At 44.6% G+C, this 27,973-nt stretch overlaps 1 protein-coding gene across 1 annotated transcript in view; it reads left to right on the top strand.

Moving 5' to 3' along the window:
• The window catches only part of LOC137383906 (TBC1 domain family member 30-like), a 110,841-nt gene that overhangs the window by 5,784 nt on the left and 77,084 nt on the right, over nucleotides 1-27,973 (top strand). Inside the window, exons 2-3 of the mRNA XM_068057287.1 lie at nucleotides 19,768-19,829; nucleotides 27,563-27,628. Of these exons, the coding sequence (XP_067913388.1) occupies nucleotides 19,768-19,829; nucleotides 27,563-27,628 (128 nt within the window). The remainder of the gene's footprint in view (nucleotides 1-19,767; nucleotides 19,830-27,562; nucleotides 27,629-27,973) is intronic.

The raw sequence follows: 27,973 nt of genomic DNA, 5'->3' as shown, positions 1-27,973 counted from the left end.
CCAGTACTGTAGTGACCAGCAGACCCATGAGCTGTGCAGCCAGAGGGTGCGTAGTACTCAGGAACAGTGACCATATGTGACATTGCCAGGGTGGCAGCTCATCAGGAAGTCAGTGATGGCGAGATGGGAGTTCTTCCAAGAGAGAGTGGAAGGATCTTACCATATCCAGGTGATGGGGATGGAGCTACTTCCTGCTCTGTTAACTCCATGCCCATACATAAGCTTAACTGGCCTGCTGCAGCTCTGCAGAAGCAGTTGCTGACAGAGGAGTGCTTTCCTAACCAGTGCCTGGTCTCTCGAGGGACTGTTGAGGAGCGGGAGCCTCAGCATGTCATTGTGACGTCAGCGGCTGCTTCAGAAGGGGAAGATGCATCCCAAGGCAGCACTGTCACAGCAGACAAGCGCACCCTGCACCACAGCAGAAACACTCAAATTGACGGGGCCTCACATGAGTTTAGAACGGATGGCACAGGGTGACCAACACTTCATGTGTGAGCAGGAGGAGGTGAGGGAGGCAGAGACAACTGGGGCCAGTCCCCTCAGAGGATGGAGGACAGACACTGCCAAGCTCAGATGGGCGGAGATGCAGAACTTCGGGAGTCAGATACAAGGCTGGTATTCCTGGAGATGTGTGCCCAAATGTTGGAGTTCTCTAAGGCAGTGCAGAGACATGGGCAGAGAATGTAGGCGTCCATTCATGAGATGTGCTCTGCTTTGACTCAGGTATATGAGTACACAAGCTCATCCATTGAAAGAGTGACCAACCTCGTGGAGAGCCATAGGCGGCGCCATGCTGAATGGTTGCAGGAGCAGTGCACTGACATACATAGAATGCATACCACAAGATGCATGGAGGGTTGCCAATTCCTAGTGGTTCCCTCTGACATGCATGCGGGCCATGACAGGGCTGGGGCAGGCAATGATGATATTGAGGGGGCCACCCCTCATGGGGCACCATCATCATCATCATCAGCCGCCTTCTTGGCTCCTCTGACTGAGGCACTATCTGTACAGCAAGGCCCCATAACTAGGGCTGCCCCTGCAGCCTGGCATTCCCCCCACTGGCACCGCGACACCGAGGATGTCTGCCACGGGCATCTCTGCCGCATGCAGACATACGCGAGCAGCCTGCCTCCACTTCAGCCTCAGCCACAGGTGGAGCACCGCAAAGGACCAGCCACAAGCAGAAGGTACCACATCAGTTGTCTCACTTTGTGGTGCGCTTGGGGACCTATGGTTGTTTTTATTGGTTACGACTCAATATAATGAAATGGTTGTTGAATGAACTCAGGCTTCCATGATTCCAATGTTTTCATGGCATTAAGGCCCCGGAATGATGAAGTTGGAGTGTGATGCAAAGGTGGCTGGTCGGGGACATTGTGTGGCCAGAGGCAAACCTGTCTTCCAGGGATTGTGGGGAGAAAGGCCATGTCTCACTGTTGTATGCATCCTGGATGCGCTCGCTTCTTGTGAGAAAGGTGGGTTTTGGAGACAAATGCTTTCCACCATGAGGCACTCACAGGAAAAATGTTCCTGTATTGGTGCAGCCTGAACTTTCCTGCCATCCTGGTCAATGGTTTGACGCCTGAGCTGGAAGGCCTTGCCACGCAAGATCACCGTGCTCGACCACTTCTTCCTCCTCCTCCTCCTCTGAAGACGTATGCCGCTCCTCCTCATTTCCCTCTTCAAGGTCCACACCTCTGTGGAGGGCCATGTTATGAAGAGTGCAGCATACTAGCATAACGGGAGCATCCCTTGAGGAAGTATTCTTGAGGGCAACCCCCCCAACCGGTCAAGGCAGCGGAACCGCATCTTCAGGAATCCGATGGCCTGCTCTATGGTGGCTCTTGTGCTGAGTTGGCAGTGGTTCTAGTGCCTCTGTGCCTGCATTGTAGGGTTGCGCAGCCATTATTCCATGGATAGCCCTTGTCCCCTAGCAGTCATCCAAGTAGCATTTCTGGTGGCATGAACAGCTGTGATTGCCTCAGGATGAAGGCTTCATGGCAGGTGCCAAGAAACCGTGCACAAACCTGCAAAAAACGCATATGGTGGTTGCACACCAGCTGAATATTGAGGGAGTGGAATCTCTTCCTATTTATGAATGCCACCGCCTGCTCAGCTGGGGCCTTGATGGCCACATGGGAACAGTCGATAACCCGCTGCACCTGCAGGAATCCAGTGATGGAGGCAACTCCCAAGGCTCTCTATTCTGTGAGGCCCCATCAGCCTGGAACTTTGATGTCCTCTCATGCAGGGCATCCATCACCTGCCTGATGCGATGATGGGTGGTCACTTGCGATGTGCCGCTCAGGACTGCTGCCCCCATAGAAATGACCCAGAAACAAAGAAGTTCAGCGCCACTGTCACTTTCACGGCTAATAGGGCATGCCCACACAACTGGTGAAGCTCCTGCACGAGGGCACACAAGTTAGCAACCAATTGCCTTGATAGACATAGTCTCTGGCAGCACAGATGGTCCGACATGTCTAGGAAGTTGATTCTTTAGTGGTAGACCCTATAATGAGCTGCACTGTAACGGCTGTCTGAATGCCCCCCTGCTATCTCCTCCATATGCATTCCCCCACTAGCACCTGCACATTAAACTCTCACACAATGGCCACTGTCAGTCAATGCATGAAGTGCTCTCTGCTCTTTCCCCCTCTTGTTTATCATTTGGAGTTGCTCCCACCTGTGTGACTGGCTCCCTGCAGTGCTGCCTCCTCCTCTCCATGGACGTACTTGTGACTCTGCGTGTTTCCCCTGCTTCCCCTCCAAAGTCTCATTTTGCCCTTCAATGAACTCTCAGTTGTCTTGTTTGCATTCTCAATTGATGACCCGCCACTTTTGGGAAGGTTGCTGCTACTGACTATACGACACCTCCACCAAAATCGCTGGGAGGCAGGAGTGTGTCGGGAAGCTGGCATATCTCGGCGATCCGATTCTCCCGGCACACCCATCTCCGGTCCCACCTCTGCACTGCCATGAAAATTCAGCCCTTTGTGTTTGAAAGTGATCCATTTGAGTAGTAATTATTGTTTCTAATAATATTGTTCCTGTAACTCCCTTTCCTGCCTAGATTTGCAGGCAATCTCAAATCCCGCTTGTGATTTTAATGTACTGTGGGTGTGTTTTGTGCTCAGATTCTCCAGGGAAACACAAGGCAACATTCAATTGTAGAATCTCCTTGTACCTTCAATGAAGAGGGGGCTGTGTTCAGCAAATTTCCCCAGTTGGGTTTATTAGTTAATCTACGTCTTATGCCTGATTTTTCAAGTATTCAGTCATTTCTGCCCTGGAAATTTAAAATCTTTCCTTTATTAAATGTTTACTGATTACCAGGCCAGGCATATGTATTTGGGAACTAATTTCTTTATTTTGGATATAGCATTCCTGGTAAGAAATTCATGGAACAGCCTAACATCAAAGACTTAAAGGATTTAACAGTACATCTGCTGAGCTCTGTTTTCTGTAATGAGCAGTGCAAATCATCTGGTATTCCATCAGTTGAGCACTGCAGAAGATAATACTGGCAAAGGAAATGCAGTTCTCGGACTGTTGTGAAAATAGATTTGGGGGCGGAATTTTTATTCATTCCTGGGGGTGGGTGGTCGCTTAAACCCGCCCCTCAGCTCGGCAGTCTGCTTTCCCGATGTGAAACCGGCACAATTCGATGCTGAAAGGTAGTGGCAGCAGTAGGAAGAGGAAACCCGCCCACTCGGTGCAAGTGGCCACTTAAGGCCATTAATGAGCTTGTTGTCAGCTCATTAAAAGAGCCAATTTTGTATTTTCTTTCCAAGGAGCGGGTTCGACGCACGTCAGAACCACGACGGGGAGGAGGAGGCGGTGACACAGTGTGGAGCAAGCTGGAACAACAGGACAGCATTGAAGAGGGAAGGCTCAGAGAAGGCCCTCATTCACAGGCAACCAGCTGTGCTCAGAGAGAGGAATTATCTCTCACATCTCTGCATTCTTGACAAGGGCATTTTGGGGGCTCGGGATTGGAGGGATGGGGGTGGTGGGTCCCTCTGCTAATGGGTGTCACGGGCTCATGACGGGGCGGGGGAGGGGGTTAAGGAAGACTCCACATTCCATTGCCAACGAGGGAAGGGCATTAGAGGAAATGGGATCAAGCTTCTCTGAGCTTGTTCTGACCAGCAATGAGGAGCAGTATCTGCCGGAGCAGAGGCAGACCCATGGGTAGTGGGGGGGGGGGAATGGGGTGAGGAAGGAGGGGCATGAATGCTCCAGACTCTCCACCTTACGCAATCTTCAGCAGCACACACCATCGCTCTGCCAACCCTTACTTCTCATTCTCCTGCGTTACGCCAACATGAAATGGAAACACACGTGCATTTGATTCCTGGGTGGCTCCACTTTGAAAATTTGATTCGCGATCTATTGCCATAGAGCAGGACACAGCTTCACTGACACCAGCAACACTAGAAATGATGTATTACAATTACCTTTGGGGGGAGGAGAGAAAGAGAGAGAATGAGGGAGAGAGAGAAGAAATAGAGAGGGGAAAGAGAAGTCTGTGCATCCCCTGTTAACTGGTCTGAAGAGAAAATAAAAAAAACAAAAAAGAAAGAGAAAACAAAAGAGAGAAAAAGGTGGGGTAGTGGGGCTTAACATTTCACTATTTATATCAGAAACACCCAAGTGATCCACAAAGTAACATTACTGATGTGGCCTGTGCTTATGTCCACTCTTACGAGTTGCTCCCTCTGTGGCTGAGGTTGAGGTGGAGGCAGTCTGCTTGCTAGTGCCTATTTAAGACCGAGATGCCTGAGACCGTTGGCCTCGGCGTGGAGGTGTTGCACTTCCAAAGGCTGCTGCAGAGGCATCATGTTTGTTTAGTTTATGTTTATGTTTAGAGATACAGCACTGAAACAGGCCCTTCGGCCCACCGAGTTTGTGCCGACCATCAACTACTCATTTATACTAATCCTACACTAATCCCATATTCCTACCACATCTGTCCCTATATTTCCCTACCACCTACCTATACTAGGGGCAATTTATAATGGCCAATTTGCCTACCAACCTGCAAGTCTTTTGGCTTGTGGGAGGAAACCGGAGCACCCGGAGGAAACCCACGCAGACACAGGGAGAACTTGCAAACTCCACACAGGCAGTACCCAGAATTGAACCCGGGTCGCTGGAGCTGTGAGGCTGCAGTGCTAACCACTGCGCCACTGTGCCGCCCCAGTGCGATGGCAGCCTCTGTCTCAGTACATGACTCTATGGATGCTTTATCTGTTGGGGTGGGGCCATGGAGGCAGGTGATGATGACTGAGCCCGTGAGGGGTGGCCCCCTCATCACCATCTGAAACTCCGCTCAGCCCTCTCATGGTGCCTTTGATCGCTGGAGGGAACCACTAGCTGGGGCGCAGCAGGCACCCAGGCCATTTGCACCATGAATTCTGTGCATGTCAGTGTGCTGTTCCTGCACATGAGATGAGTGGACTGCTCCATTCTCATCCAGTGGCTCCGCTGTGGTAACTCCTCAGGTAACTCTGACATGTGGATACATATCGCACACAGGTTCTCCAATAGAGCCGCCTGTTTTGTGACTGCAGAGTCTCTGCCTGCTGAATAGAGCTGCACCTGTCCTCCATCCTCCAAGGGGGACTGGCTACCCCCGTCTCCTCCTGCTCTGTCATGATGTGCACTTCGCCCTGTGCCGCCCTCTCTAATAATGAGCGAGGACCCACTGAGGTGCAAATATCTGCGCTGGTGGAGTGTGTGCAAGAAAGATGTGATGGTGCAGGCTCCGAGGTATCGTCCTCCTCTGATGCCTTGGGCTCTTGCCCCTCTGCAGCTGGTCCTGTGGGAGAAATAAGAGAAGATGGTTATGAGGGATCAGGACAGTCAATAGATGCTCAGGTTACTAAGAACAATTAAATGACAGTGTAAGTATTGACTGCTCATTGCACAGGGAGCATTTCCATGCCTCCCCTGGAAATGGAGATGTTGAGTTGTTTTCACTCTGTATACAGCGGATCCCCATTTCTCCATCCCATGTGCCCCTGTGGCTTGACACTCTGGCCAGGCGAAAGGCCTGCTCCCCGAAAAGTGACACTATCTGTGGCACCCTACAGTCCAGACGTGTCCTCTCATTCTCCTTGGCATTCAACTCCCATTTGGCCTGCAATGTGAAGAAAGATGCAGTTAAGGAAATGCCTCTCTCCCTCACCACTCGCAGGTATTCATTCACATAAGATGTTGCAGTCTGCACTCCAGCCTCCTGTCCAGCAGCACCAGAATTCTGACCTATGCTTATGGGTCATGGAGGTTGCTGAGCACACATCTCTCCCATGGTCAGAAGAACTCTATGCGCCCTCAGAAGCCCCTCTTCTTTGCACTCTGGTGACTCCTGACCAGGAGGCGTGCCATCTGGGTCCATCTTTGCAATCAATTTGCCAGACCTGAGAAGGTCATTGAAAGACTTCCAGCACTGCACCCAGTTCCTCCTCACAACCCCTCTGTTACTGGCCTTGTTAGCCACCTCCAGCCATGCCCTCTTGGTGAGTAATGCAGACTTTCTGTTGCCACTGGCAGGGAACAGGATGTTTCTGCACTCTGTCATCGTCTTGAGCAGCATCTCCAGTGAGGCAGCCAACAAACGGGGGCTGCCCTGTCACGGGGGGCCTCCTTTCCCTCTGCTCTTTGCTCAGCACCCTCCTCCAATCCTTGGGCAAACAGCAACCTTGGAAATGACTGTCACACGCCTTTTAAATCGAGCTCCCCGATGCCTTAGTCTTGCCTTCGTCCTGTGTTCGCCATCACTGATTGGGCAGCAAATGTCACTCCAGGTCAATTAGCAACTTTGCATATCAAAATAGCATGGCCAATGCAGTGTGGGGTCAAGACCTGGAAATGAATGTGATGTCGGGTCCTGACCCCGGCGCTGAGATCCTGAGCAATGTCTCTGTTCAATGTTCTACCTCTTTGAGTTTGATGTTTTGTGGGTTATATAATATTTAAAATGTTTGAGGTCAGTTTGAAGTTGATGTTAGATTTGGGACCACTGTTACCTTAATTGCTCTTCGTGTCTGGCATCATGCCACATAATAAATATTGTAAAGCCTGGTATCTAAATAATTAGTGAAGGCCAGTGTTGGTGTCTGAGGAAAACACTGCTAAGGGAAAAAGTTCAGCATTTTATTTAACCACTCAATTTTGTTTAATTGAGAAGAGGAAAATCAGATGTTCCAAGTTTTCTCTTAGTCAGTTATAGGTGCAAAGTACTTCCCGTCAGTATTTTCTGAAACGGAATTGGTTTTGCAGCTAAAGAAACATCCATCATTTTCATAAGATCACATTCAGTACTTTGGAGGAAAATAATAATTTCAGCCCCAGAACATCACTGCATCAGTTCCTCAGGGAATTGTCCTAGGCCCAACTGTTTGCAACTGCTTCTTCATTGCCCTTGCCTCCATTATAAGGCCAGAAATGGGAATGTTTGCTGTTCCTAAGAACATAAGAATTAGGAGCAGGAGTCGGCCATTTGAGCCTGCTCTGCCATTCAATAAGATGATGGCTGATCTGATTGTGGCCTCAACTCCACTTTCCTGCCTACCCCTCATAACCTTTGACTCCCTCGTAGATCAAAAATCTGTCTAACTCAGCCTTGAATATATTCAATGACCCAGCCTCCACTGCTCTCTGGGGTAGAGAATTCCAAAGACTAACGACCCTCTGAGAGAAAAAATTCCTCCTCATCTCCATCTTAAATGGGAGACTCCTTATTCTGAAACTTGCTCCCTAGTTCTAGATTTCCTCACAAGGGGAAACATCTTCTCTGCATCTACTCTGTCAAGCCCCTTCAAAATCTTATATGTTTCAACAAGATCATCTCTCATTCTTTTAAACTCCAATGGGTGTGGGCCCAATTTGCTCAACCTTTCCTTATAAGACCATCCTTTCTTCCCAGGAATCAACCTAGTCAACCTCTTCTGAACTGCCTCCAATACAAGTATATCCCTCCTAAATAAGGAGACCAAAACTGTATGCAGTACTCCAGGTGTGGTCTCACCAACACCCTGTACAGTTGTAACAAACCTTCCCTACTTTTATACTCCATCCCTCTTGTAATAAAGGCCAACATTCCATTTGATTTCCTAGTTAATTGCTGTATCTGCATGCTAACTTTTTATGATTGGTGTATAAGGACACCTAGATCCCTCTGTACCGCCTCACTCTGTAGTCTCTGTCCATTTAAATAATATTCTGCTTTTCTGTTCTTCCTACCAAAGTGAACAATCTCATATTTTCCCACATTATACTTCATCTGCCAAATTTTTGTCCACTGACTTAACCCATCTATATCCCTTTGTCCTCCTCACAGCTTGCTTTTTCATCTATCTTTGTATCATCAGCAAATTTGGTTACAGTGCACTCTGTCCCTTCATCCAAGTTATTAATATAGATTGTAAATTGTTGAGGCTGCCGCACTGATCCCTGTGGCACCCCACTAGTTACAATTTGCCAACCTGAAAATGACCCTTTTATCTTGACTCTCTGTTTCTTGTTAATTAGCCAGTCCTCTATCCATAGTAATATATTACCCCCAACACTGTTGAGCTCTTATCTTGTCAGTAACTTTTTATGTGGTACCTTATCAAATGCCTTTTGGAAATCCAAATACAGCACATCTACTGGTTCCCCTTCATCCACCCTGCTTGTTACATCCTCAAAGAACTCTATTAAATTTGTCAAACATAATTTCCCATTCATAAAACCATGTTGACTCTAATTGTTGTATTATGATTTTCTAAATGTCCTGCTACTACTTCCTTGTTGGATGACACGCACTGTGTTCACTTCCATTCACAACTCCTCAGCTAATGAAGCAGTCTGTGCCCCCTTGCAGCAAAACCTGGACAACATTCAAGCTTGGGCTGACAAGTGGCAAGTAACATTCACACCACATAAGTGCCAGGCAATGACCATCTCCTGCAAGAGAGAGTCTAACCACCTCTCCTTGACATTCAACAGTATTATCATTGCTGAAACCCTCACCATCAACATCATGGGGGTCAGCATTGACCAGACACCTATCTGGACCAGCCATATAAATATTGTGCCCACAAGAGCAGGTCAGAGGCTGGGTATTCTGTGGTGAGTGACTCACCTCCTGATTCCCCAAAGCCTTTCCATCATCTATAAGGCACAAATCAGGAGTGTGATGGACACTCTTCACTTATCAACAACACTCAAGAAGTTCAACACCATCCAGGACAAAGCAGCCCGCTTGAATGGCACCCCATTCACCACCTTAAACATTCACTCCCTCTACCATTGACTGACGATGCCTACAGTGTGTACCATCTACAAGATGCACTGCGGCAACTTGCTAAGACTTCTTTGACAGCAGCTCCCAAACCCACGACCTCTACTGCCTAGAAGGATAAGAGCAGCAGGCGCATGGGATCACCACCACCTCTGAGTTCCCCTCCAAGTTGCCCAGCATCCTGACTTGGAAATGTATCGCTGCTCCTTCATAGTCACTGGGTCAAAATCCTGGAACTCCCTACCTAACAACTCTGTGGGAGGTACCTTCACCACGTGGACTGCAATGGTTCAAGAAGGTGGCTCACCACCACATTCTCAAGGACAATTAGGGTTGGGCAATAAATGCTGGCCTTGGTAGTGACTTCCACATCCCATGACTGAATGAAAAAAACTGGAGATATGGAGTCTGAGTGAAGATTGATGACACAGATAATTATGAACGGGGGAAGGTTGAAGGAAACAAATGTAGGTACAATCATAGAAATCAATCCCAAAACATTCAAAAAATGGTTCCAAAATGGAAAACTTAGAGATGGAGATTTACAGATGTTAGCCCTGAAACCTAAACTGCTGGGATATGACAGGGGGACTGCAACAAACCCACTGACTGGACGGAGACCCACCAAAATAGGTAGACAGAGAGTTTCCATTAGAAGTGTTGACTTGAAGTGTTGACATAAAAGCAATAGTAAGTTTTTGCGACAGGAAATATGGGTATATGGAAGACTTTTTTACTGTACCTATTCAGTCTTCCATGGTGTCATATTAAGTTGCAGAATGCTCATTTACCTGCCTCTAGTGTCTTCATATAGCTGTTTTTCTCTCTCTATCCATTTTCTGTTTCTGTCTTGTCTTCTCCATTTTTATCCACTTAACTCTTTTTGTTTCCCTATCTGGCATCTCCTTCTCTGCCTTTTGTTTGGGTAGCATGGCAAGAAAAGAAGTAACTAATGGCTGTATTTTATGTATGGGGGAAAATGTAACCCTCAGCAGCTCCTTTCCTATCTCTTCCCCCAATCACTCATATGTTTCTCATCTGCTTACATTCTATCACTTTCCCACTATTCCTTCTTTCCATCCCTCATTTCCATCAGCCTCATTACCTCTTTCCCTTCGAATTACCCACTCAACCCTTCTGGTCTGCCCTCTCCCACCTTCTTCCAGTTACTTGCTTTCAAAGTTCAAGTTATTGTTTAAAAAAGAAATGAAATTAGATTGAGGAAAGAAACTGCTTGTCTGCTTTTCTCTGTACTTGTATCTTTTTCTCTGCCTCTCTCTCCCCCTCCATCTCACAGGCATAAGCCAATAGCAGTGACCTTTGATAACTGTGAATAGAACAGTGGACTGGCAAATCGATGACTTAATAATTCAACTTTTTTGTTGAAAAACAGAGTAATATTAAATGAAAAAATACACAGTGGAGCCAATTTTCATCCTGTCTGTGGGACTGAAATTGGGTGGTAGCAATGCAGCATTTACAGTGCTGTTTTTACTGTCCTTATTTTGGACATCAAATTTCAGAAAATGTAGCGATGAAATAAAAAATATTTGGAAACCTGTGACAAATTGTGCAATTACAGGGTGATAGAAAGCAGATGCTGTCTCACATATGCACGTTAAAATGACTAACACAGTACCATATGCAGGGAGCAACAGTTAGTGCAGGTACTTACGCGTTTTCAATTAAGTACTCACCCTATGTAGCAAATTTAATATACGATAGATATATACAGATGTTTGTCTTATTAAAGACTTTGTTTTAGTGCTTCTTGAGGGTTCATTTATTCTGCATATTGAAAATCTGACATGGCATGTTCCAAGTTTCATCCTTAGATATTGCTGACTTAACTCATCTCAGATGCAAAGGTGATGGAGGCACCTAGTGTTTCTGGGCTAAGGAGAGGAAAATGGAGCCAGAGTTCCTACAGCTGTTCGCTGTCCTTTTTAGAAACCACAGATAGTGGGGACATTAGTTTTGGACGGGCTTGGCTTTGCCTCTGATGCCCTTCGGAATTTAATAGCTTTATGCCAACCACTACCTAGACTCACTACCCTAGACATGAAGGAGCCACTTGAGTGAGATGGCATCTGATGGTCAATGCCTGAGGAGCCATTATACTCAGCATGAGTCAGCATATTCAGAAAAGCAAAGAAATTGCGGGGTGGGGGAGCCACCTTCCTTTCAACTCATTAAAGTATTTTCAAAACCCTACTTAATGTATGGACTTCCTTAACAAATAATAATTCTGCTCATTGTTCAAACATAAAGCGTCTGCTTTTCCACTGATCTCAGGTCACATGGCAGATTTTCCAGAACTACTGAGTCACATAATACTGGCTCGCAATGTCTTTCTATAATATGGAAAGGCTTTTTCAACCCTTGTAATGTGACTTATCACAGGGGAATGCTTCCAATTGTACAGTAAAAGTCAAGGTAACAGAGTCTATTAGTGATAATTTGCTAATGGATAGCAGCAACATTTACAACAGATACTCAAAGTCTGATAGGTTTTACTCGAATAGACTATTCTGCAAAGAGCTTGAACACCTCAATGTCTCTGAGTAATGCAGACAGCTCTACGGATGAGAAATTAAAGAACGGTCTTACAAAATATTTATGAGGTATTTGCTATAAATAATGGATTTGTACCATTTTTTCAATGCTTACGGACAGTGAGGTATTTTGCACTTTAAGATGTGAAACCAGGTCACTGTCAAACCCACTACATCTTCTTTCTGGCAGTAGGTCACTGCATAGAGATCGGGGTAGTTTTACAATTTGCCAACAGGTTGTAAACCGGTGTTGCTGATCACCCGTCCCTTCCCTTATAGAGCCCACCTCATTTTTATTTGCATGGAAATTAAACGTGCAGTTTCTATAAACGGAAGCCGAGTTGCAACACAAAGTTTTCTGCCCGGGTGGCAAGTTGAAAGTCTACCCCCCAGGTGTGAGAACCCTGGCTGGTCTTTTTCCTATTGCCATGCCAGAGATACTGGGGGGAATGTTATGCTCTTCCCTGCGGTGGGTTTGGAGGCCGGGTGAACAAATAATCAAGTTGGATGGTGGAGGGGGAGGGGACGAGGGAGCCCCACCATCTTCCTGCCTCCATCGAAATTATGTCCAGGGCAGCAAGGCCTGTGAATGGCCTACACCAACCCCCCCCCCCCCCCCCTCCCCCCACCACCCACTGCCAATTGAAGCCCAATTAGCCGAGCTGCGGGCCGGCCATTTGATGCATGGGAAGCATGGCAGGAAAATCATGTGGGCTGTTTGCTGGCTCCAGGTGATTGTGGGGGGGGTGGGTGGGGGGATGGTGGTGGTGGGGCAAAATTTGGTCCCTCGTTAAATGGCACTTAGTGACTGAAGGAGGGACCCGGTATCGGGATGGGGGGCCTGTGGAGAGCCACCCCGCTGCCCTTGCTGCCGACCCTCCCCCTACATCCGCCACTGCTGAGACCCCTCCTGCCCTGATTACCCTGTGGCCTGGGTCCAGTGCTGCTGCTAGGTCTCTGGTGGATGCTCCACTGGCTGCAGCCACTGCCACTGTGGTGGTGCTGCTCAGTTAAAGAGCTGCCAGATTCTGATTTCGATATGAGATTGATTAAGTATGTACTCTTTATGAATGGTTAAAATATAATGGCAAAGCCAGTTTGCCTGAATCAAAAGGTATTGTTCAAAACATCCTACCATTATATTTCTGGTCTCCATATTACAGAAAGGAAGCCGAGGCATTGGAGAAGGTGCAAAAAGGATTTATGAGGCTGATACCAGAACAGAGAGGTTATAACTGTCAGGAAAGATTGAACAGGCTGGACTCTTTTCTCTCAAAGAGTAAGCTGAAGCATTATCTGATAGAGGTGTTTAAAAGGGGTTATGGAGTCATTTATTTATTTACAACATTGAAGGAGGCCATTTGGCCCATCGAGTCTCTGCTGGCTCTCCGCGGAGCATTCCAGTTACTTCCATTCCCACGCCCGATCACTGTAGCAAGTTTATTTCTTTCAAGTGCCCATCCAATTTCCTTATGAAATCATTGATTGTCTCTGCTTCCTCCACCCTCGTGGGCAGCGAGTTCCAGGTCATTATCACTCGCTGCGTAAAAAAAGTTCTTCCTCAATTCCCCCTGTATCTCTCGCCCAAAACCTTCGATCTGTGTCCCCTAGTCCTTGTACCATCACTAAATGGGAACAAATTTTCCTTGTCTAACTTATCCAAGCCTGTCACAATCTTGTACACCTCTATCAAACCTCCCCTCAATCTCCTTTGCTGCAGGGAGAACAATACCAGCTTTTCCAACCTAACCTTGTAACTAAAATCCCCCATCCTTGAAAACATTCTGGTAAATCTCCTCTGCACCCTCTCAAGGACTCTCACATCCATCCTGAAGTGTGGTGACCAGAACTGGACGCAGTACTCTAGTTGGGGCCTAACCAGAGCTTTATAACATTTCAGCATAACTTCTCTGCTTTTGTACTCGATGCTTTTATTTATGAAGCCCAAGATCCCAAATGTTTTGCTAACCGCTCTCTCAATACGTCCTGCCGCCTTCAAAGATCAATGCACATACATCTCCACATCCCTCTGATCCTGCACACTCTTTAGAACTGCACCATTAAGTCTATATTGCCTCAACCTATCCCTTCTGCCAAAATGCATCAACTCACACTTACCTGTATTAAATTTCATTTGCCACTTCTCTGCCCATTATGCTAGCCTATCTATGTCCTGTTGCAGGCAGATCGTCTCATCCTCACTGTTTGCAACTCCTCCATGTTTGGTAGCATTGGCAAATTTTGAAATTCCACTCTATTCCAAGATCCAAGTCATTTATAAAATTAATGGTCCTAACACTGACGCTTGGGGAACACAACTGTCTGCCATCCTCCAGTCTGAAAATCAACCATTTACCACAACTCATGTTTTCTGTCCTTGAGCCAATTTTTTTATCTAGTTAGACACTGACCCCTCTATTCCATTAGCCCCAGTTTTGTTAATCAACCTTTTATGTGGTTGTGACAGAAATCCCACATACCAAATGGAAATATTAATTGTGTGGAACTTTGCCTGAGACTTTTTCTGGACATTGTACAAATAACTTTTAAAACCAAACAGCTAGCAACCAAGATGTCCACACACAATTTGCATATTAAAAAAACCAAAGAATTAGGCTGGAGACAGATGTGATTACCCAGCCGAGCCAGAACAATGGGGTGCTCTCTGATTCACTTACCTGGGGATAACCTTATCATTGGGGGTCTTCAAAAGCCATCGACACCCATTGACTTTGAAAGAGAACCCCCCCCACATCCCACCACGTATGGCTGTACAGCTTGAGGGGAGAACCTTGAATTTCAAAGACCATTCCGGAAGATTCTCATTCAAACACAAAGAGGTGGTCCTATCACATGACTGCTTGGGCCCCTCTGGAGATTTGTGAGTGGTGACTCAAAAGACAGTCAGTAACTGAGATCCAGCAAGAGAACATCTCTCTCTCTCTCTCTCCCTCCAATAAGTCCAGAGAAGCCTGGGCTGCAGCTACCATGCCTCAAGTCTACAGATGCTTACAGTCAACAACTAGGATGACCTGGATAAAGCCCCTCTTCTGCCTCCAGAACCAGAGAAGCAAGCCCAAACTGTGCACATGGCCCAGTGAGGACTTCAGGACTACAATTTCAACTAAAGACACTGAGACTCGTATTTAAATTCTATTTATTCCAGACTCGACTCCAACCTCCCAACTCTGTTTATCCCTCTGTAATCTATTTGTGTGTGTGTGTGGCTCTTGTGTGAATGTGGAGCATGGATGTGTGGCGTATTTTAGTAATTTCAACTAGTTTTAGAGTGATAAGGATCATAAACTTACATCTTTCTTGTTTAAACTCAAGAAAACCTGTCTGATGGGTTCATTTGCAATTAGTTATTAGAGGATGAGGAGCAAGTGCTCACAGAGGTTGCAATTTAAATCACTGTGTTAAAAAAATAAACCCTGTTGCGGTCAAACCAGAGCAGGTGCGAAAGGTGCGCCTGAGACCCCTTCCTCACCTGGTCGTAACAGTGGTACTTTGTTGAACACTTTCTTAAAATCCATATAGACAACATTCACCACTTTCCCTTCATCAACCTTCTCTGTTACTTCATCAAAAAATTCAATTATATTAGTCAAGCATGATCTGCCTTTTACAAATCCATGCTGGCTCTCCTAAATTAACTCAAACCTCTCCAAGTGCCTGGTGATTTTTTTCCCTGATTAATGTTTCTAAAACCTTACCCACTATTGATGTTAAACTAACTAGCCTGTAGTTACTAGGACTGTCCATACACCCTTTCTTGAATAAGGGTGTCAGATTTGCCACTTTCCAATCGTCTAGCACTTGGGACGATTGGAAGATTATGGCAAGCCCTTCCGCCATCTCCACCCCACTTCCTTTAGCAACCTGGGGTGCAAGCCATCCAGACCAGGTGACTTACCTACCCTGAGCATAGTCAACCTTTGCAGTAGCTCCGCCCTCTCAATTTTTACCCTATCCATTGCCCCTACTATGCTTCTACTGATAGTTTGTCACATTCCTTTTCCTTAGTAAACACCAATACAAAGTACTCATTAAGTATTCTCGTCTTGCCTTGTGCCTCTAAGCATATATTACCCTCTTTGTCCCTAATAGGTCCCACTCCACCTCTTACTACCCACTTACTATTTACATGCCAGTTGAAGAGTTTTGGGTTCCATTTTATGTAAACTGCCATTATAGTCTCATATTCTCTCCTTGCCAGCTTTATTTCCTCTTCACCTCCCTCTCAACTTATTGTATTTGGCCTGGTTCTCACTTGAAGAATTCACCTGGCATGCATCATACCCCCTCTTTTTTGTTTCATCATAATCGCTTATCTTCCTCATCATCCAAGGGACCCAGTTTTTGGTTCCCCTACCTTCCGCCCTTGTTGGAATGTACCTAGCCTGACCTGAAGCATCTATTCCTTAAAGATAAGCCATTCTTCTGTTACAGTTTTTCCTATCAGTCTTTGGTTCCATTTTATCCTTGTTAGATCGCTTCTCATCACACTGAAATTAGCCCTCATCCAATCTAGCCGTTCTACCTTATATCGTTCCTTGCTTTTCTGCATTATGAGTCTAAACCTTATAATACGATGATCACTCTTACCCAAGTGTTCCCCACAGAACTTGGTCCACTTGGCCCACCTCATTTCCCAGCACCAGATCCAGAAATGCCTTCTTTCCAGTTGGGCTGAGAACATACTGATCAAGGAAGCTCTCCTGAACACTATCCTGTTACGATCAGGTGAGAGAGGATCACAAGGCTCCCTCTGGTCCCTCCTTGTTTGACTGCAACAGGGTTTATATCTTTTAAACAGCGAATGAGGTTACCAATTCAGTGAGTGTTTAAACTTTTTATGTACTATGATCATAAAAGAACCAATTGGACAGGTTTTATTGATTTTAAACAAGAAACTTAAACAAGTACTTAAACCCAAAACCCTATCTAAGTAAAAATAATAAACTACGCTCCAACTTTCACACACACATGAGAATCATACACACACAAACAGATTACAGAGTGAAGAAGAATAGTTTGGTTGGATTAGAGTCCAGAGCAAATAAAATAATATACAGTCTGTGGAGTCTGGTAATTCAGTTGTCTTCCAGCTGAATTTGTGGTCCTGAAGTTTCTGGTTGGTGGAGGTGGCCGCCTGGTTCAGGGTTTTCTTGGAGACAGTGATGTAGACCGTTTTCTCCCTGAAGTCTCTGTCTGCGGCAATGATAGACTTGGATGTTTTTGCAGCTCACAGCCAGGGTTCGAAACTTACAGTGTTGCTTGGAGAGAGAGAGAGAGATAGACAACCCCCACTGGGGTCCTGCACTGATTAGCACTCAAGGCTTGTCTGATTTGTCCAAAAGAAACTCCAGGTTTTCACAGAGATGGACAGACTATCATATGATTGTCTCTGTGTATTCTCTTTTTCACTTTAATGAGAACCAAGTCTAAGAATTTCAACCTCTCTTAGGTATTATTGTTTCAATGGTTATCCTCCTGGAGCTTCGTCGCCACTGGGGTTTAATGTTCCAAGATGGCTTTGAATGTCTTGCTAACGTGAGAGATACCAGATCATTCATTCAACTGCTCAAGCTATTGTTCTGGATGAGGGCTATTTAGACATGCGTCTCCACCTCGATACTTTGAAATGTGATGTATTTCAATGCAAATTGTGGTGATCATCTAAGCTGCTTGCTCTTTAAAAGTTGAATGTAAGATTCCAGCTTTCCTTTTTAAAAGCTTAATTTAGGTCTCCAACCGATGAATTAACAATTATCATTCAGCATAGCACGGTTTCACGACAATCCAGAAATCCCTCCCCGTCTTTTCCCTTTGCTTTAAAATTATTCCAATTGATATTTGGGTAATTAGAGTCCCCCAAAATCACCACTCTACATTGCTTGCACATCTCTATGATTTCCCTGCAGATTTGCTCTTCTATCTCTCTCTCACTATATGGAGGCCTAGAGGATACCCCTAGTAGCATGATCATATCCTTTTTGCTTCTCAACTCTAACCCTCAAGAACATCCTCTCTTTCCAAAGCTTCAATGTCTTCCCTAATCAGTGCTTCCTTCTCTATCTTTCTCAACACTCTATATCTTTGTATATTAAGCACCCAATCCTCACCATTTTTAAGCCATGTCTCCATTATTGCCACTACATATTCCCATACTGCTATTTTTGCTTGGAGCCCACCAACCTTATTCACTACATTTTTTGCATTTACATATAGAGTCAGAGTCGTACAGCATAGAAACAGGCCCTTCGGCCCACTGCGTCCATGCCAACCATAAAGCCTATCTATACTAATCCCACCTGCCTGCATTAATTCCATATCCCTCTATGCCTTGCTCATTCAGGTACCTGTCCAGATGCCTCTTAAATGTTGCTACTGTTCCTGCCTCCACCACTTCCTTAGGCAGCTCATTCCAGATACCCACTATTCTTTGTGTGAAAAATTTACCCCTTTGATCCCTTTTAAACCACCTCCCTCTCACCTTAAATCTATGCCCTCTAGTTCTAGTCACCCCTACCATGGGAAACAGACTCTGGCTATCTACCCTATATATGCCTCTCATAACTTTATATGCCTCTATCATGTGTCCCCTCTCAGCCTCCTTTTCTCCAGGGAAAACAGACCCAGCCTATCCAATCTCTCTTTATAACTCAAGCCCTCCAAACCAGGCAACATCCTTGTGAATCTTTTCTGCACCCTCTCTAGCTTATATATGCATTGTATTCCTGTCTTTGCATTCCTCGTAGCCCATCTCAGTCTGCTCCTATCTAATATGGAACTGCTTCCTTCTCTAGTCCTGTGCAACACTCTCACATTATACAGCTTAATCCTCCCTTCTACTTCTATATGCTGGTGCCCATCCCCCGCCAATTTGGTTTAAACCCTCCCAACCACACTAGTGAACGAGGACTATGCCGTTGGTCCCAGTACTGTTGAGATGCAGCCCATCCCTATTGAAAAGGTGTCTTCTGCCCCAGCACTGGTCCCAATGCCCCAAGAATCTGAAGCCCTACCTCCTGCACCAATCCTCAAGCCACGCATTGATCCTTCCTATCTTCCTATTTCTACTCTGGTTGGGTTTGAGAGGTTGACGTAACCAAGATGTTTCTACTTGTAGGGGAGTCCAAAATTACGGGTCAAAAATATAAGATGGTCACTAATAAATCCAATAAAGAATTCCGGAGAAACGTCTTTACCTTGAGAGTGGTTAGAACATGGGGTTCGCTACCACATAGAATAGTTGAGGCAAATAGCATAGATGGATTTAAGGGGAAGCTAGGTAATTACAAGAGGGAGAAAGGAGTAGAAGGATATGCTGATAGGATGAGGTGAAGTAGGGTGGGAAGAGGCTTGTGTGGAGCATTAAGACCGGCACAGACCAGTTGGCCTGAAGAGCCTGTTTCTGTATTATAAGTTCTATGTAATTCCATAGTACAGACTTTAACTAATTTTCCAAGGCACCAGTTGCATACTTGGCATTAAATCAAATATGAAACATTCTTCATTATTTTTATAAAGGCGAGATGAGAACATACAGTGTTGAAATTCTGCCCCATCTCCCCCCCTCCCCCCCCACAATGGACTGTGGGTGGCAGCTGGTGGTACCACCGTGAGGTGTGGTTACATTTTGAGGGCCAGACCTCGTTAGGATCAGGAGTGGACTGCAGCTGGAGATCAAATGCCCTTGGTCAACCTGCCAGCTCCGGGCCACCGTAGCTCCACCATTTCCATTGGGCAGGTAGCCTAAAAATTCACTCCGTTCTTCCTGTGTCTTGACCTTGATTTTGAAAAATTATTTGGTTCAAGTAATTTTTTTTGCTTCTTTTCTATCCTGAGCATCATCAGAAGGTACAAGTTGTTTTTGTACTTCTTGTCATGTGTTGTTTATTATTTTAACAGGTGCTGACTCACGACTCAAGATTAACACTGAATGTTTGCAAGATCAAAATGAATTTCAGCAGGTTTGTTGTCTTCTCGTCCTATGTATGACTAAATCTATTGGCACATATATTTCCAGTCATGTGAACAATTATTGATGACTGGATAACTCAGCTGTTTAACTATGATATCCATTCCAATCAATTTCTTTTTTGTCCTTTGTATATACTATTCAGATCCCCCTGCAGAGTACACCCTTCTTTGGACAACATGATAGGCCAGGTCCCTGTTCTAAGGTATTGCTCTGTGCTCTGCTTGGTTTGGTGAGTGAGAGGCCTCATGGACCTGCTACGTTCCCTCCTTAGTTACAAAATGGAGCCTGGTTGTTGCTGAGGCTGCAAACGCACCACATAAAGAATTGGGCATCCTCCCATCCTGTTGGAACACCACCATGGGAATTTGACCCAATACATCAAATATTATATTCAACACCATTGTGGTCTTGGATTAAAGTACTGCACATAAATAAATGTTCTGATATAATCCTTTCAAATATGGCACAATGACTCACAGGAGAAGGATAAACCTTTCAGAAAGTTAATATATTTCAGTGGCTAATAGAACCAAATACTACTTACCTCTGATGTCAGTAACAGTAAAATGAATTATCAAATATCACAGTGGAGACTATAGCCCTTTGAAGTACTCACCAAGTTCACCATTCTTAAAGTAGATTCATGGGATGCACAAAGACCAAGATCAAGCATAAAGATCTTCTTAGGATAGCGTAATTAAACCTCTTTGATCTTGATTTTAATCCAGGCCAGAGTGAGAGGACCAGAATCTCATGTCTATTTAAGGTAAATGAATTTCAGCAACATTAACCCTGTTTCTAATGCATTTAGGCCTACAGGACAAAACTGCTTGTAATTCAGCACAGATTGACAAAAAAATAGTAGCACTGTTAGTAACCTCAGAAAGGTTGCAAGTGTGGTTGATGTGAGAACTGGAAAGCAATCACAACAACATGCATTTACGTAATGTAGATAAACGGCCGAAGAAGTGGAATCAGGCAAAACATCGACACCGTGACAAAGCTAGTGCTGCCTCAGAGGAACCTAATCTTGTAGTTTGCAAAGGGCCTAACGTCTATTTCTTGCGTGGGCACTGCACGACAGATATTTTTCCCTTTGTTATTATGATAGGCGGCACACTTTTAGCTGGAAATGTGTGTGTACCTCCTGCCCATCATATTGGGGGCTTAGTAGGCCAGTTAGCGCCTGCAAAAGCCAGTGCTGTGCGGCCAAATTTATAGGCCTATGTATCTGCCTTAAGCATCTCAGGTAGAGATTGATTACCATAACTACATTCACAAATTCACAGAATTGTTATAGTATAGAAGGAGGCCATTTGGCCCATCATCTCTGCACCAACTCTCCAAGACAGCAGTTCATTTAGTGCCATTTCCCCGCCTTCTCCCCATAACCCTGTATATGCTTCCTTTTCAGGTAACTATCTAATTCATATAAATCATATCTAAAAGTCCATTGAAACTATTATAGCAGGAGTTGATTTTAATGCCCTTGGTCAGGCTGCTGTTTTGCTGATTGTAGCAAAACTGATTCACTGAAGCTGAATTAATGTTAATTGACTGAACTAAATGTTATTAACTTCACATTTCAGACTGCCAGTGTTAAATGTAGCCCCTTGGGTTGTAGAAATTGTGTTGACTATGTAATAATGTCCTCTGCATTTGCATTATGATACTCAACTCAGCCCTCTGTAGACCTGCCTCACGTGAATAGTTGAAATATAGTTGCTTTCTGGATTGACCAGGCTTTCTGTAGACATAGCTCGCATTCCCCAGAAAGACATACTTTCAGAAAGACTTTGATCAGCTGCATCATAAAAGAGGAAATTTTTATTTAGATTCATTTTGTGGGAATGTGGGCATTACTGACTAGGCCAGCATTTATTGCCCATCTGTAACTGAGTGGCTTGCGAGGCCATTTAAGAGTCAGCCACATTGCTGTGGGTCTTGAGTCACATGGCAGCCAGACCAGATAAGGACAGCGGATTTCCTTCCCTAAAGGACAGTAGTGAACTAAATGGGTTTATACAACAATTGACCATTAGCCTTAATTCCAGATTTGTTAATTGAATTTAAATATCAACATCTGCCATGGCGGGATTCAAACCCATGCCCCCAGATCATTAGTGTGGACGCTGGATTACTAGTCACATGACATTACCATTAGGCCACCACCTCCTCTGCTGTCAGAGCAGGTGGAATCAGAGGTCAGGAGGTAGAATGGATTGAAAGATGGCTACAAACAGAGTTTAGAAGTTAAGAGAAGTTCCTCCAACTGGTAGGAAGTGGTGAGTGGTGTGCTATGCTGGGACCACTGTTGTTTACCATAGATAACTGTATTGGGCTTAGGAATTTGAGGTATTGTGTTGAAATTTGCAGATGATGTCAAATTGGAAAACTGCACCTAAAAAAACAGGCTTACAAAGTGACCAGATGAATGGCAAATGAAATACAATATAGCACAGTGCTTCATTTTAGGAGGAGGAATAAGGAGATCACTTAGTCCTTGGAAGGTAAGAAACTAAATAGGGTTGAGGAGCAAGTAGATCTGTGAATGCAGATAAATGAACTGAAGTTGATAATAATGCAAACATCTCTAAACGAATAGGCTACAAAAACATATGAATATACGAATTAGGAGCAGAAGTAGGCCATTCGGCCCAGGTAGTGGTTGGAGGGGTAATGTCAGAGTGAAGTTAAGTGCTGAGTGGGATTCCCCAAGGCTGAGTGTTGGGACCACTATTGTTTCTAAATTTCATCAGTGATTTGGATTTTGAAACTCATTGCAAATTGGTTACATTTGTAGATGGTACTAAACTGGAAAGGGCAGGAGACAGCCCAGAAACTACAGAACAAGTTAAACAGAATATTTGGATGGGCCAAAATTTAATACAGACAAGTGTAAAGTGTTGCACATAGGAAGGAAAAATGGACAACATGCATACTTTGTGAATAGTTTTGAAATGGCTGAAGAGAGAGTTGAAAGAGACCCGGGAGTCTTAATAGACCCAACATTCAACAAGTCCAGCTGGCACAGAGCAGCAGTTCACAAGCTAATAGAATGTTGAACTGCATAACCAAAACAGTAAAATACAATCGATCAAACTCTATAATGCTTTGGTCAGATCACATCTTGAGTAGTGTATCCAGTTGTCCATTGCTGTGGCTAAATGGGCAGCAGTCTCACCTTGTGAGTTAGAAGATTATGAGTTCAAGTCCTTTTCCAAGGGCTTGAGTATAACATCTGTGCTGCCACTCCAGTGCAATACTGATGGAGATGCTGTGTTTCTGTTGAGATGTTAAACCAAGGCCCTGTGTGCTGTCCTGGGTGGGTGGAAAAGTTCTCATGGCCTGATTTTTGAAGAAGAGCAGGGGAATTTGTTTTAGGCACCTGATCAATATTTATCCCTCAATCAGCATCACTAAAACAGGTTATCCAGTCATTGTCACATTGCTGTTTGTGGGAGCTTGCTGTGTACACATTGGTTGCTGTGTTTCCTGCATTACAACAGTGAAAGTTAATCTGGAACACTACCAGAAGTAGGATAAGAGAACTAGGAAAAGGCAACTTTTGATACGAGGAGGTGCGTCTTCATGCAGAGTGATCAATATTTAGAATGAGCATCTGAGCAGAATGATAGAGCTGAAAACCTGGAATCATTTCAGAAGCAACAAGATGCAGCAATGGGGGGAGACTGGGGTTGCTCTGATTGGATGTATTAAGATGGGTCATTTCTTGTGATCTTGTGAAATAATTGGGAGTGGGAATTTCAAGCACATCATATGAATTTTAAAAAGTTGTTTAATTTTTTTTCACATTTTATAGATAGCATTAAGTTGACCACTAGATTTATTGCACATTAATTCATATAGCAGAAGCCTTTCCCTGCTTGGCTTTTGCCTTTAAGATCAACCTGAGGTAATTCAAGCACAACAGACTCTATTGCAGCAGGAGTAAGCAAAGTCAGAAAACAAGTGCATGTCTGCCTTTCACTCTTTATGCTCATATGTCATCGTTCCAGCTCTATAGTGCACAAGTTAGAGATTATAATTGCCTTAGTCAACTAGTCTGACTAAATCCCTTTGGTTACATCTGTGACCTATTCTCTCTACTGTATCCACACAATCCTTCTCTGCCAAGGCTATAGACTTTTCTAGCTATAGATTCTTCTACTTATGCTGCTGATCCTGCTCTTTTGCCAGGCCACCAGTTGACCTTCTTAATTAGTCTGGAACTCTTTCTGGACGATTTCCCTTTCCTGCTATGATGATCAAGCTGAGACTGGCAGAATTAGCCTTCACGCCTTGAGAATGCCAATTAAACTTTGCTCTTGCAATTAAGAGCAAACCAAGTAATGTCGTACAGCTGCGCATAGCGTTTTACAGATGGGTACGAACTGTACTACAAGCTGATGAAGGCATCAGCTTAGCTCAGTGGTACAGCTCTCATGTCGGAGTCGGACGATCTTGGGATCAAGTCCCGCTTCAGACTTGCAGACTATAATCTTGGCTTATGCTTTAGTGTGGTATTGAGTAGATGCTGCCTTTTGGAATGCGATATTAAAGTGAGACCCTGTCTGCCTGTTGAGGTGGATTAGTGGCTCCCGTGGCGCTACTTGAATCCAGTCCAGGTGAGTTCATCTGCTGCACTGACAAGCTTTTATCCCTGAACTGACACTACCAAAATAAATTAAGTGGTTATTTATCTCATGTTCTTTGCAGATTGGCTGATATGCTTGCCTACAACACATCAGTTATTACAGTTCAAATGTAATTAATTGACTTGAGGATGTAAAACGGTGTTATATAACTGCAACATATTTCTTTCTTCAAATATTACCCAACATAGACACTCAGTGGTGTTGATATAATTCATTCATTCTCTACAGAGTGTTCAAAATAAAACCATGACTTTGTTATCTCTAGATCCAATTATTCCAAAACTCTCCTTGTCAGCCTTCCAACTTCAACCTTACATAAACTTGATTGAGCTCATCAGAAACTCTACCGTCCATGTTCTAACTTGCAACAAGTCCCATTTACCCATCACCTCTATGTGGGCTGACCTATATTGGCTCCCAATCTGGCAATGTCTCAATTTAAAAATTCTCATCATTGTTTTCAATTCGCTGCATGACCACGCCTCTCCCTATCTCTGGTACCTTCTCCAGTCCTAGAAACCTTTGCGATTTCTGCACTCCTCCAATTCTGACATCTTTCACATCTCCAGGTTTCACCTGCAACTGTCTAGGCCCTAAGCTCTGGAATTCCTTCCCTAAACTTCTCTGCCTTTCTACCTCTCTCTCCTCCTTTAAGATGCTCCTTAAAACTTACCTGTTTAACCAAGCTTTTGGCTTTCTGTTCTAGTATGTCCTTAAGTGGCTCAGTATCCAAATTTGTTTGATAACACTCTTGGGAAGCCTTGTGGGATGTTTTACTGTGCGAAAGGCGTTATATAAATGCAAGTTGTTGTTGAATATATTAGTAAATAACTGAATGGCATTGGACTCCCAATAAATTTGAATGAATAATTGGACTGAATGTTTGGGCCTGCCAAGGATGGGAACAAAGGTGGAATGGCCCAGAAATACTGGCGCTGGCTAGTGTGCCAGTTTCCTGACCCTGTTCCCAGCACTGACCATTATTGGTGTGGGTGCAGCCAGAGGCCGCCCTGTAGAGGGATTTCCCCCTGCACAGTGCTGGCCTGGCTCATGTCTCTGTTTTTTTGTTTAAAGTTTTTAAAAAGGTTGGTGAGAGGGTGCATCCATGCAGCCTGCTGCTCCTCTCAAGCTGGAAGGCTGCTGATTGGGCCTCCAGCCTTCAGAGCCCACCCTCTGCCCTTAATTGGACAAGGAACCTGTCTCCATTTCAATTAAGGGTGGGGGGGGGGGGCGCATCCGTGAAAACCCTACAATGTGACTGTTTCCCCGGAAACTGTCCCAACTCCTGTTCCCCCACCCCGAGGGAAAATCCAGCTCCTTGTTCCTGAAGACTTTAACAACAATATGCATATCCATATAATAGTGAGATACGGATTTACTTACAGAGAGATAACTGACAAAGATTCAATATTTAAATAGATACATACTCTGTGATAATCAGTTCCAGTCTTTCTCCAACCCAAAAGGTTCATCTCGGCTAGAAGAAGGTCAACAGAAGTATTCTTCTTCTGCACTTTGCAATAACAGCAATGACAACTTGCATTGATGTAGCGTCTTTAATATAGTAAAATGTCCCAAGGTGCTTCACAGGAGTGTTATCAAGCTAAATTTGACACTGACACAACTCAGGACATCTTGGACAGATAACCAAAAACTTGGTCAAAGACGTAGGGTTTAAGAAGCATCTTAAAGGAGGAGAGCGAGGTAGAGAGTCAGGAAGGTTTAGGGAGAGAATTCCAGAGCTTAGGGCCTAAACAGCTGAAGGCACAGCCAGCAATGGTGCAGCAATAAAAATCTGGGGTGTGCGAGAGGCCAGAATTGGAGGAACGCCAGAGATCGTGGAGGGTTGCAGGGCTGGGAAAAAACCCTTCAAATAGCACAGAACAATCAAGAAAAACTATATTTTTTTTCAATGAACTGTTAGGGTATAAATGGGATTGCTGTCTGGCATTTGGAGATAAGAAATCTGGAAAAGTGAGAATGATTGGGGGAAGGGTGAACTTTGGAACAGGAGTAGGCCATTCCGCCCCTCAAGACTGCTTCGCCATTCAGTTGGATCATGGCTGATCATCTACCTCAAAGTCACTTTCCCGCGCTATCCCCATATCTCTTGATGTCATTACTATCCAGATATGTATCGATTTCTGTCTTGAACATGCTCAGTGATTGAGTTTCCACAGCCCTCTGGAGTAGAGAATTCCAAAGATTCAGCACCCTCTGAGTGAAGTAATTCCTCCTCATCTTAAATTGCCTACCCCTTATTCTGAGACTCTGTCCCCTGGTTCTCGACTCACCAGCCAGGGGAAACACCCTATCTACATCCGCCCTGTCATACCTTGTAAGAGTTTTGTAATTTGCAATGAGATCACCTCTCATTCTTCGAAACTCTGGAGAATACAGGCCCAGTTTCCTCAATCTCTCCTCAAAAGACAATCCTGCCATCCCACAGGGGTCTGGTGAACCTCCATTGCACTCCCTCTATGGCAAGTATATCCTTCCTTAGATGAGGAGACCAAAACTGTAAACAACAATCCAGGTGTAGTCTCACCAAGGCTCTATACAATTGCAGCAAGACTTCTTTACTCCTGTACTCAAAACCCCTTGTGATGAAGGCCAAAATGCTATTAGCCTTCCTAATTGTTTGCTGCACTTGCATATGAGCTTTTAGTGATTCATGAACAAGGACACCAGGTCCCTTTGGACATCAACACTTCCCAACCTCTCACCATTTAAGAAATACTCTGCCTTTCTGTTTTTTCTACCAAAGTGGATAACTTCACACTTATTCACATTATATTCCATCTGGTGAGAGTGACTGAGACAATCTAATCTGGCTGTTGTGTGAAATTGCGCTAGAGTGACAACAGTTAAGCTAATTATAGCAAAACCACAGCCTGAAAAATATGAAACTGCATTTTTGGCTTAGAATGAAAAGGAAGCTCCCAAATGTATTTGAGTAGTTAACAGCCAAGCACATTCAATGATCAAAATGAATCTGTAATTTAAACTTCAAGTGGAGACAATTTCCAGGTATTAATCCCAATCCTGTCTGTGTTGTTTTTAGTGGTTTGAGACCTGTCGAGCTATTGTTTGGTTACCAACAGGAATTCCCAAGCGATGGAGGCAAAGGGTAAGTGATTGAATCTCTCAAAAACTTAGACTAGTTCTGTAGTTCTGCTACTGTCCCATTGATCTCCCAAAACATTTGCTGCAACTTTTATGCTTTACATTTTACTAGAAGACATACCACTGCCCATAACCTTGCTGGGACTGTGATTTGCAATGGACTCTGTGTCATTTTCCTCTTTAAGAAATATTTGTGGAAGTCACCACATTAAGGGGGTGGGAAAATGACGAACTGGCCTCATTAGCATCACATTTAATTGCTGCCTCTGCTCCCACAATAATGTGACAGTAACTGGTGGTGATGCCAAAATTTACCTTGCACTATTAGCATAGAATTTTACAGCATAGA

This window comes from Heterodontus francisci, chromosome 25, assembly GCF_036365525.1.
Source record: "Heterodontus francisci isolate sHetFra1 chromosome 25, sHetFra1.hap1, whole genome shotgun sequence".
Classification (NCBI taxonomy): Eukaryota; Metazoa; Chordata; class Chondrichthyes; order Heterodontiformes; family Heterodontidae; genus Heterodontus; species Heterodontus francisci.
This window is presented reverse-complemented; position numbering and strand designations above follow the sequence as displayed.